General features: G+C 42.0%; 1 protein-coding gene across 1 annotated transcript in view; it reads left to right on the top strand.

The window, feature by feature from the left end:
* The window catches only part of RETREG1 (reticulophagy regulator 1), a 143,344-nt gene that overhangs the window by 46,015 nt on the left and 85,032 nt on the right, over positions 1–12,297 (top strand). The window contains exon 3 of the mRNA XM_030813924.1: positions 4,564–4,594. Coding sequence (XP_030669784.1) covers positions 4,564–4,594 — 31 coding nt within the window. The remainder of the gene's footprint in view (positions 1–4,563; positions 4,595–12,297) is intronic.

Below are 12,297 nucleotides of genomic sequence, written 5' to 3'. Positions count from 1 at the left end.
CTGTTGACTCATGGGCTTGATATTCATGCAGATGTGGAAATTTCATACTCACAAATTGCAGGAAACCTTTACATTTCAAGGATTCAGTCCTTTAAAAAAATTAAGGTGGTAGAATAGAAAGAACGCCAGCCTAAAGGGCCTCATTTTTGAGCTAGTTCATTCCATTTCCTGCCTGTGGAGAAGCCCCATGATAGACTGCATTTGTTTCTGTGGCTGTTGTAATAAATTACCACAAACTTGGTGTTTCAAAACAGCGGAAACGTCTTCTCTTAAAGTTCTGAAGGACAGTAGTCCAAAGTCAGTGTCACTGGGCCCAAATCAAAGCGTTGGCAGGGCTGCACTCCCTCTGGAGTCTCTAAGGAAGGATCCATTCCTTGCCTCTTGCAGCTCCTGGGGGTTGCAGGCATTCCATGGCTTGCAGCTGCATCACTGCAATCTCTGCTTTCATGCTCACCTGACCTTCTCTTCTGTCTATGTCAAACTTCTCCTTCTTCCTCTTGTAAGTATACTAGTGATTGCATTTGGGGCCTTCCTAGATAATCCAGTATGATTTTCTCATCTCACATTTGTTAACCTAATCGCCTCAGCAGAGATCCTTTTTCCACATGAAGTAACAATCACAGATTCTAGGGATTGAGACTTGATATCTTTGTGAGCTATGAGTCAGCCTCCTATACCATCTGAACCTCTCTGTCCTGTGAAATGGCAGAAAACATCCTCATACCACAGGGCTTTATAAGAGGTCAATAAAAGTGTCAAATAGAAGGGCCTTCTGCACAGTAGCCATCTACTTCACCCAGCTGACATGTCATCAGGGCCACATGGGGTTTTTGCGTTCCTGGGTCAGTCCGTGTTGAGCCCCTTTCTGTGCTGAGGCCCATCCCAAGTGTTGGACTCCCCGTGGGGAACCAGACCTCTGTTGAGGCAGAGCCTCCCCACAATCCTGTAGATCAGGCCTTTGCCCAAGGACAGGCTTTCAGTCTTCACCGGATGACATTGCTCTGAGTGTAGCATTTCTACTGCATGAAAAATTAAAAAAAAAAAAAGAAAGAAATGAGAATGATTACTCTGTCTTCCTAGAGCTCTGTTGTCTGTGCTGAAGAAACTCTGGTGCCAGCTTCATCCTCCTTCAGTAGAGTCTCTTAGGACAAAGGCCCATTGGGGAGCCCTGTGAATAGTTGGCAGCAACCCCATCTCGCAGGCCTCCTAGCGCAGGGTGCTGCTGCTGCAATGAATCAGTCTCTGCAGGGCACAGTTTGGCTTCATGTTAGATCCAGATGCAGTTACGGTAACTCCATGGCTTCAATCAGAACTGCCAGCTGCTCTTGTTAGATGCCCCGGCTTACAGCAACGACAATGGCAATGAAAGGACGACCAAGTCAGCAGTCTTCTCTCCTTCCCTCTCTTCCAACTTCTCTACTTTCCACATTTTCTCACTAAAAATATGTAACTTTTATTGTTGAGAGTTTGAGTTTAATTGTACCCTTCCCCCAGTTATTATTTTTGTTTTATTCTCTCAGAAAATTTTTAAGTGTACAGTATTGTTACCTGTGCATGTTGTTGTACAGCAGATCCCTAGAGTGTTTTCATCTTTGATGACTGCAACTCTGTTCCCATTGAACAGCCAAGTCCCCCTTTCCCCTGTTCCCCGTTCCTCCAGCCCCTGGCAGCTACCACTCTACTTTCTGCTTCCGTGACTTTGATGACTCCCAGTTACAATCTTTGATACCGTCTTAGGTGCTTAATATGAAATAGATGGCCGAGGCTGGGCACAGTGGCTCATGCTTGTAATCTCAGCACTTTGGGAGGCCGAGGCAGGTGGATCACTTGAGGTCAGGAGTTTGAGACCAGCCTGGCCAACATGGTGAAACCCTGTCTCTACTAAAAATACAAAAAATTAGCTGGGTGTGGTGGTGGGCACCTGTAATCCCAGTTACTGAGGAGGCTGAGGCAGGAGAATCACTTGAACCCGGGAGGAAGAAGTTTCAGTGAGCTGAGATCACACCATTGCACTCCAGCCTCGGTGACAGAGTGAGACTCTGTCTCAAAAAAAAAAAAAAAAAAAAAAGTCAGTGATATCATCTTGTGAATGAATCTTTGTGAAACCTTGGGAACCCATGTCTATTTTGTATTGCCTGTGAACATCCTCTCACTGGGATAGATTTGTCTCTCTCCCTCTCTTTCTGATTGTTATGTACCTTGAGCATGTGCTTCCCTGCATTAACGCCTTTGTCTGAACTCTGGGGAACTCTTCTGTGGCCTGGAAAACTCCTCCTGCATCCTGAAACTTTTCCATGACTAGCTTCATTCTCTTTCACCGAGATAGAACCAGTCATTTCTGCCCCCAGGTTTCTTTTCTGTTTGTTTGTTTATATATTTATTTATTTTTAGAATTGGGGTCTCACTCTGTTGCCCAGGCTGGAGTGCAGTCGTGTGATCATAGCTCACTGCAGCCTTGAGCTCCTGGGTCAAGTGATCCTCCCACCTCAGACTCCTGAGTAGCTAGGACGACAGGTGCATGCCACCACACTAGGCTAATTTTCTTTTTTAATTTTTTTGTAGAGATGGGGTCTTGCTATGTTACCCAGGCTGGTTTTAAACTCCTGGCCTCAAGTGATCCTCCTGCTTTGGCCTCCCAAAGCACTGGGATTACAGGTGTGAGCCAGCATGCCTGGCCCCCAGCTCTCTTGAAGATCTTCTCTAGCTACTGCCCTGTGCTGTGGGAGGAGGGCTTAGTGGGTGGTCCTGTGGCTCCCCCAGCCACCTGTGGAGCATCTGCAACCACTGCTGCTTTATACTTTCCTTCCTGTGAAATCTACACTGTCCATTGATGCCTGGCCTCAGCACCCTGGTTGCCATCAACTGTGGTCTCAGTAGGGATTGTAGCCCATGAACTGCAGTCCTTCGTGCACTCCCCATTCTCTGTCATTCCAACTTGTACTCTGATAGCTTGTCAGATGGCCTGGATTTGGTTGCCTATCAGGTAGCCTCATCTTTGACCTTGGCTTTTGGATGCACAGTGTCTCCAAGACCTGCAGAGTCTGTGAGCTAGTTCTCAGTGCACCCTGTCTCCACTCCTCCCTGGCCTCTCGTGCCTTTTGAACCAGCTCTTTGACTCTTGGATGGACTCTTTCCCTGCTAAGTCTCTTGCTGCTTGTACTGTTCTTCAGCCCTGCCTTTAGACTGACTTCCTTCCTCCACTCAGCTCCTACCTGGTCCATGCTCAATGATTACAGAGCTGCTGTCCTTACGATTCTAAAGGTCCTTGTTTCCTTATCCATCAGCTATACTCATTTCTTTACTTTTTAATAATAAAACAAACAAGCCGATGCCCATCCTATGCCATCATCTGCTTTCTCCACTCTTGGCTCCAGGATTGTTAGAGAATTGTCAAATGACAAGCTGAGTTGATGCTTTCCAACTTTCCAACTTTAGTTGATTGAAACCTTACTGTTGCTCACAGTCCCCTGCATTCTTTTGAGTTCTCCATTTGTTTTTATATGCCACCTTCCTCCAACAAGTTTGAAGAAGCTTATTTGGAACATAAGCACAAAACTGTTCAAAAAAGGTCTAGAAGAGGAGCAAGAGTATCACCTGGTAACCATCGATTGATCAACAGATTTATCCACATGCTTACTGGCAGCCAAGGCAAAAAGGGAAACCACATCAATTGCACAATTCTAATTATTTGAAAAAAATGAAGCAAGCAATTTTGAGAAACTTATTTTTGGAAGTAAAGGTTAAGAAGGATTTATCCCATAGATCTTGATAGGGGATATTGAAAAACATAAGGGACAACACATTTGGCTTTTTGTTAGATGGAAAATGCAGAAGCTTCCTCATGATCATTTCTTACATTGAGCTGCATTAAAGCTGGTAGCTGGGAGTATAATATCAAGACGTAGTCAAATAAAGACGTTCATTGGAAAATTAAAGCAAATTAGATCTAGGTGTGCATATGTATATATATGTGTGTGTGTGTGTGTATTTTATGTTTTATATTGATTTCATTTGCACCTAGATAAAAGTCAAAACATCTAAAGAATGAATAGATAAAAATCTCCTTTTTTCAAATAACAGTTGTCTCAGTTCTCCTTTTGTCAGCACCATGTCAAGACTCACCTTAAATGCCAGTTCTATTATTGGCGCTTTTTGAGAAGCTGCATTTTCTCTCTTCCCTGAACTCACATGGTGTGTGCCTTCCTCTTGTGTAGTTAGTTCCTACACTGCCTATCTTGGTTCGTATTTACTTGGGTGCATATTTTGTCTGCCCCGGGGGATAATGAAGTCCCTGAGGCAGGGTCCATGTATTATAGAGTATCCTGCCTCCCATGGTACCCACCCAAGTGTCTTACATGTAGTAGGATCTCAATAAATATATGTGGATGAATTGCCTGAATTAGCCATGGTGCCTGCAGTATACACTGTATGACTTGATAGTGTCCTGAGTGTTAAAGATCTGAGCATTCCACTTTAAATAGCTTGGACTAGTTCTGAGTTGAGAAATATTTCAGGAGAAAAATACCTCTGTTAAGTTTCACATTTTGCTTCTCCCTGTTGCAGGTGCACAGTTGTGGAGAAGCCTCAGTGAAAGGTAGGGAACTTTCTTTCCGTGTTGTGCTTAATGGAGGGAGGGTGAGGGAGGGGACTGAGCCACCAAGATGTAGCTCTGAAATAGAATTTTAGTGACGGGAATCTAAATCCAAGAATAATTTACCAGAGTGGGAAAATGAAGAAAAATACCATCAAATGGAGGCCAAGGATAAAGTTGGGACTCATTCTAGGAAGCGGTGTGTATCTTGCTATGATACTGGGCAACATGAATTTGTGAGAATCATAATGTGTGAGGATTTGGAAGGGAGGGGAGGGAGGCATTTTCTTTTGGGATTTCCTTTCAGACTCATTTCTGGGATGTGAACAAAACTGCTGTATTGGGAGAACAGGGCTGCATGCACTCAGTTGGAGAAGGCTGCTGGAATGTTCCCAAGGGTTAGCCATGCTGTCAGTTCCGAGGACTGTGGGGTGGGGGAGACACAGAGATGGGGTGAGAGGCTGTGAGGTGTGAGGGTGCAGGAGATGCTGACCGCCACTGGGCTCCTTGCCCAGCCAGAGGCAAACCTCAGCTCTCTTTTTATGGAAGGTCCTCCATTCTATGGTAAAGGGGCTGTTTCCAAATGGACAAGGAAAGGGCTGGTGCAGTTGATTGAGGGGACCATAGTGTGCTCCACCAACTGGGTGTATGAGAGGTGGGAAAATGAGGGGAGATGGGGATTAATATTGCAGTAAAATGAATTTTTGTAGGAATTGATTTTTTAAATTTCTCCCTTAAAATATATTTGTATTACTTAAAAAGGATGGCTGAGGAGCCTGACTTGTATCTAAGTGGACATCACAAAATGAATTGTGCAAAAGGAGGACAAAATAATGCCATGAAAAATCTTATTAAAAATCACCCTGTATTTTATATAATGCACCTTTGGAAGCTGTGCTTATGCAAATAAGGTTTCAGCTGGGAAGGTTAATTTTATGATCTGTTTACAACTGCTTGCTTGTTCCTTCATTTCAAATCCCAAATTTTCATGGGCAGAATGCAGACTTGCCAAGAGACTCAGGAGAGAGGGTGACATTGGATATAAGAAAAGAAACGTGATCCCTGGTGCTTCTCGTGGAGGTGGGGGGCAGCCTGGGAGGGATGGGCTGGTCCCAGGGAGGAGCTGGCACAGGCTCTGGTAGGCATTTGTCTTGCCCTGTGCTCCGATTTGTGTGCTGCGCATAGGCAGGTTAAGGTTCTCTTTCTATTTTATAGAAACTTGCTTGTGGGAATGTCAAGATAAAGAGAACCTTAAATTACTCTTTTGAGATAGGGATACAGCCATGTGTTTGGAATGGATTAAAATGTGTTTTGGGTTTTGCTGTCTATCTGCTTCATGCTCCAAGTGCTTTTTCTACATTGTCATCTTTTAGGGAAATCATTTAAATAAAAAACTGTAAGAGAACGTCTCAGCTGGAAATAGGATCTGATTTATGCAGTAGAATGTTGGAAATCAGTAAAAGACATCTATGAAGACAAGGAATTTCATACATAGTTTGTTCAGTATGAGTTTTTAGAATTATTTTAAATTGCAATTATGCACAGGCAATAATTTTCTTTACTGATAGAGTTTTATCAGTAGTAAAGAGGAGGATAAAGAAGAGAATGAAAAGCAAACTGAGAATTTAAAACCTGATTCCTAAGCAGAAAATACATTTCTGACCCAGCAGTTGTATAAATACAGTTATATAAATAGAACAGACAAGAAATACTGCTTAAGTTTTAGATTTCTTTTAAAAATGAATAACAAAAAAGTTTGTATTCATATAATAAAATAATTTGTGTAATTGGAAACAGAAATTTAAGGTATATTGTCAGTGGATATGATGACATAATTTCTATAATCATAAAATATGTACAGTGACTCACTTAAGAAAGTTTCCTCTTTTCTTTTCCAGTATTTTAATTAACCCAACAAGTAAGGTTTGAAATACATGGAAAAGAAAAGATTTATATTTTTAGGCCTTATTGATAGAAATAAAGATTAATTTTCAAAAAACTTTTCAATAAAAAAAATTTCTATCTAGTAATATAAATACATTTTACCCACACAGGTCATCTTCTAAGACCAAATCTTCCTAAATTAATTGGTTAATTTAGGAATTAATAATATGATAAGGGATAGGAACTGGGATAGGGTGAGCGTGGCTCTCAGTTTTGTTTGCCAGCTCCATGTATGTTAAAGACATTTACAGGCTGGGCACGGTGGCTTACGTTTGTAATCCCAGAAATTTGGGAGGCCAAGGTGGGCAGATTGCTTGAGCCCAGGAGTTTGAGACCAGCCTGGGCAATGGTAGGGAGACCCTGACTCTACAAAAAAATGTAAAAATTAGCGGGGCATGGTAGTGCATGCATGTAAATTGAGCTACTTGGGAGGCTGAGGTGGGAGAATCTCTTGAACCAAGGAGGCAGAGGTTGCAGTGAGCGGAGATCATGCCACTGCGCTCCAGCCTGGGCAACAGAGCAAGACTTTGTCTTAAAAAATAACATAAATTAAAGACATTTATTTTGTTCCTACAGAAGTGTGTAGGCTCTGAGGAGTGATTCCTGCTAACTAAAGCTCTAAGACAAAGATTTGTAAGTATGAGTGAGAGGGATCTAGCTCTGCTAAGGAATTAAACTGTTCAGTGGGTTTGAATCTTGCATTAGTTGGTTCTCTCACACAGGCGTTATTTTAAAAAACAGTTTTAGATTTACCGAAAATTGAGAAGACAGTACAGACTTTCCATACACTCCCCTACTCCTGGAAACAGTCCCCCCCCATCCCGCCATTAATAGCATCCTACATTGGTGTGGTACATTTGTTACGATTAATGAAGCAATAGCTAATTTATTCTTATTGACTAAAGTCCATGCTTTATTCCGATTTCCTTAGTTCTTACCTAATGTCACTGTTGTGTTTCAGGATCCCATCTGGGATCCCACATTGCATTTATTTGTCATGTTCCTTTAAGCTCCTCTTAGCTGTTCCAGTTTTTGAGACTTCCTTTGTTTTGGTTGCTATGGGCAGTTTTGAGGCGTACTAGTCATTGATGCCTCTTCTTGAAATTCATCTGATGTTTTTCTCATGATTAGATTGAGGGTATGTGTTTTTGGGAGAAAAATCTCAGAGGTAAAGTGTGATTTTCATCATCCTATCAAGGGTACAATCCATCAGTATGTGTTATGACTAAAGTAGTGTTTGTCAGGTTTCTCTAAGTTGGTTCTCTTAAGCAGGAGAATCTATTGGGGAAACCGAATTAAGATCTGAAGGCTGTTGATGAGAACAGAGCCAGGGATTTGGATGTTTGCTGAAGATGGCACCCTTAAGGCACACAGGCCCTAGGCATGTGCCCACCTCAGGGCTGGCAGTTTGGAGCCTGTGTCCTAGTCCTGCCCGCCACAGATATCCTGGGCTGCCTTGGGTAAGTGTCTTAAGCTTTCTATCTTTCTTTTTCTTGTTTTTGAGACAGAGCGTCACTCTTGTTGCCCAGGCTGGAGTGCAATGGCGTGATCTCAGCTCACTGCAACCTCCACCTCCTGGGTTCAAGCCATTCTCCTGCCTCAGCCTCCCGAGTAGCTGGGATTACAGGCATGTGCCACCACGCCTGGCTAATTTTGTATTTTTAGTAGAGATGGGGTTTCTCCATGTTGGTCAGGCTGGTCTTGAACTCCTGACCTCAGGTAATCTGTCCGCCTTGGCCTCCCAAAGTGCTGGGATTATAGGCATGAGCCACCACGCCCGGCCGGAAGTACCATTTATAGGAAGGGTCTTATTCATTCTAGAATTGGCTAGGTGTATATCCAGGTACAACTAAGTTTCATCCTGGTCCCAACCCTGCAGCTCATGGTCCTGCCAACTTCACTTCTCTTTTGGCCTCAGTTTTTCATCTGCTTAGTGGGAGGTACAACTGAATTGTTGCAAGTACCCCCTACAGCCCGAGAAGTGTATGATGGTGCAATGTGAGGGATTTATGTGTCCCTTTCATATTGCTGTCTTTTTACGCCAAGTTACACCAAAGGAATACTTTCCTCTGTGTATCCACTGCAGTTTCCAATGTGTAACGGTATTTACCATGTTGGAGATGTGAAATTCAATATTTATTCCTTGAATTTCTTTGATGATTTGATTTGTTGTCTGCAGTGATTCTTAGCATCTGGCACTAAATAGTGCTTATATTTTTAACACTAAAACATTAAAAAACACTTTATTTCAAGAACAAAATACAGTGACTGATAAGTAGATCTTTGAAGGCAGAGAGAGGTGCTCTTGTGCTCATGTGAGCCATGTGGGATTAGGGTTTTTTCACCTCCACGTTCACAGGTGCTGAGCTCAGAAACTTCCCCCTCACATGGCAGGAGCTAGAAATCACCTCCAACTGCCCTTTGGCTGCACAACTGAGATTCTGAGGTTAGTCAGCAAGGCTTAATTTTTCCTCTTTCTGCGTTGGGCTAGATCTCAGGATAAGCCAAGCTTTCTTTCCATGGCGTTTCAGGACCTTTAAGAAGCATTCCTAGCATTAATTTCACTGTTAAAAAAAAGTGGATCAAATAGTGGGCCATTCACCACTCACGGTGCCATTGTTAAGCTTTTACATTGAGAAGTAACTTCTCCTTTCCTTCCCTATAATCCTAATGGCTCGTTATGTAGTTCACAAACTATCATTTACTCTTTGGGAAAAATTGCTTTTGTCAACTACACTAAGCTTAAAGTATTTCCTTCAAAATTTAGCATGAAGTTGGTAGTAGATATGTACACTTATGCAGGTGTGTTTTTTCTGGATGTTTAAAGAGTATTCATAAAGTTCACAAATGTTACACTGAATGTAATGTTAAACCCAGAGTCTAATTTCTGATGGCCTCATCAACAATCAACATTAGATAATTTTAATCATATGCCATTCACATGTCAATATTTGTACCTGGAAAATTCCTTTGTGAAAATGTGGTTCTTAGTGGGTATGTTCTGAGAAGGACCCATGCTTGACCTATTTCTTTAATAAACACTAACTCTACAGTCTGTGAACAGGATTTACATAGAGCTGTCTGCCAACGGAACCAAATTGACATCTTTATGGTTCATTCCTAGCACTGAATTGAAACCTGATCCATAGTATTATAATAGCTTTTCCTTTCTGCATGAAACTGTAGCATTTGATTGAATAAAGTCCTCTTAACGAATGAGGAAGTATGCATGTGACCTTTTCTGTATGCACAGCATCATTTAAAAACATAAAATTGTTTTCAATTTGGCCAGGTTTTTCCAAGTATGTATAAATTAGAAAGAAATAACTTTACATACAACAAATAATTCAAAATTTCTTTAATAGTTGGTACATCATTCTCAGTAAACTATCGCAAGGACAAAAAACCAAACACCGCATGTTCTCACTCATAGGTGGGAATTGAACAATGAGAACTCATGGACACAGGAAGGGGAACATCACACTCCGGCGACTGTTGTGGGGTTGGGGGAGGAGGGAGGGACAGCATTAGGAGATATACCTAATGCTAAATGACGAGTTAATGGGTGCAGGAAATCAACATGGCACATGCATACATATGTAACAAACCTGCACATTGTGCACATGTACCCTAAAACCTAAAGTATAACAATAAAAAAAAATAGTTGGTACATTATAACTCAGATTAACAAGTTATTCTCATCATGAATCTTGTTTTATTGTTTGGTGCCAATTTAAAGCAATTTTTTCCTTGGCATCTAAAGCTTGAAACTTGAAAATTATGGTTGAGAGCTATGGGATTTTCTGATAGATATTCCAGGAATCCAGACGCCCCTAGCAGCGTGCTATTTGCAGGAAGTGGATGGGGCTTCCCAAGCTTGCAGCTAGGCCATTGCATCTGATGGCCTTACCTTGAGCTGATTCTTGAGAGGCAGAGCACAGATTCAACAGAGTCAGTCTTTCTAGAGCCAGCAGGGATTAGCAAAGGGAGTCGTGAGGTTTATTTTGCCTCTAGCTTGGTCAGATTGTGGGCGTCCTCAGCCTGTCTGTCTCTCAAACTCTCAGGAGAAGCAGTTGTGTGGCCCTGATTCTTGTAGTGAAATGCTCTTTTGTTTTGTGGGCTTCCAGAAAATGGCCATTGGAAATGCTGTAGCTGGTTGTATGCTTTCAAGTGGGCGGAGGGGTTGGAGGTGGGAAGGTGAAAGGATTCAAGAATCTTTGGTTGTAAAACCCAAGTCCTTGGTGTTCACCCAGCTTATAGGCCCATAACAGATTGGAGCACTTAAATCAGAGATGCCTAACACATTAAATCCTTGAGCACAACATTATGTCACTCTTTTTTTTTTTTTTTTTTTTTTTTTTTTTTGAGACGGAGTCTCGCTCTGTCGCCCAGGCTGGAGTGCAGTGGCGCAGTCTCGGCTCACTGCAAGCTCCGCCTCCCAGGTTCACGCCATTCTCCTGCCTCAGCCTCTCTGAGTAGCTGGGACTACAGGTGCTCACCACCACGCCCGGCTAATTTTTTTGTATTTGTAGTAGAGACGGGGTTTCACTGTGGTCTCGATCTCCTGACCTCGTGATCCGCCCGCCTCGGCCTCCCAAAGTGCTGGGATTACAAGCATGAGCCACCGCGCCCGGCCCTTATGTCACTCTTAAAAGTAGAAAGTCATCTAGTGTTTGCTAAATTGTCTCCTCTGAGGAATAGAACTTAGTGAGAAAAATGTATTTTTTATATTTATGACTCATATCTTTATTTATATCAAACTTGCCTGGATTAGCCACAGATTGGCTGATCTGAATTCCCAGATAAAAAGCATTAAATGTTTGCCTGATAGCTTAAGAGGTTTAATCGTGCTCCATGTTAAGTGTAACAGTAATTCTGACATTCATGTGTTGTTACTACTAGACTTCACAGTTTGAATTTGTTCTAATGTGTCTTAAAGTCACCTTGTAACTTGCACTTTATAATCTTGTACCTGGACTTTGTAACTTGTACAGTAAGACTTGAACCTTGTTAATATGGCATCATATTTGAAAGATGTATTTTTTAGTTTTGTGTCCAGTCACAACTATAGACAGAGAGCCACATCTTCATGAGTTTTAAAAGAAAATCTTGCTGTGAAGGATACGTCGTTGTCTTAGTCTGTTTTGTGTTGCTGTAACAGATTGTCTGAGACTGGGCAATGTATAAAGGAAAGAAATTCATTGCTTATAGTTCTGAAGGCTGAGAAGTCCAAGGTCAAGGGGCCTGCATCTTTGAGGGCCTTCTTGATATGTCATCCCATGGTGAAGGTGGAAGGGCAGGAGAACTCGAGAGAGCAAGAAAGGGCCAAATTCGCTTTGTTGTTGTTTGTTTTACTTTTTTTAAAAGACAGAGTCTTGCTCTGTCACTCAGGCTGGAGTGCAGTGGTACAATCATAGTTCACTGCAGCCTCAAACTCCTGGGCTCAGGCAGTTTTCCTGCCTCAGTTCCCTCAGTAGCTGAGACTACAGCCATGCACCGTCATGCTCAGCTCAAACTCACTTATTTTTTTCATTAGTTTTTTTTTCTTATTTCTTTAAAATTTTTCTTTCTTTCTTTTTTTTTATTTTGTTTTTTCCCAAACTCACTTTAATAACAAGCCCACTGTCATGGTAACTAACCCACTCCTGATATAAAAACATTAATCCATTCATGAAGGCAGAGCCACCATGTCTTAATCACATCTTAATATCATCATGATGGTAATTAAATTTCAACATGAGTTTTGCAGGGGACGTTCAAAC

The sequence above is a fragment of the Nomascus leucogenys genome, chromosome 6 (assembly GCF_006542625.1).
Source record: "Nomascus leucogenys isolate Asia chromosome 6, Asia_NLE_v1, whole genome shotgun sequence".
Lineage (NCBI taxonomy): Eukaryota > Metazoa > Chordata > Mammalia > Primates > Hylobatidae > Nomascus > Nomascus leucogenys.
The sequence above is the reverse complement of the archived record's forward strand: the minus strand, read 5'-3'. Positions and strand labels throughout refer to the sequence as shown.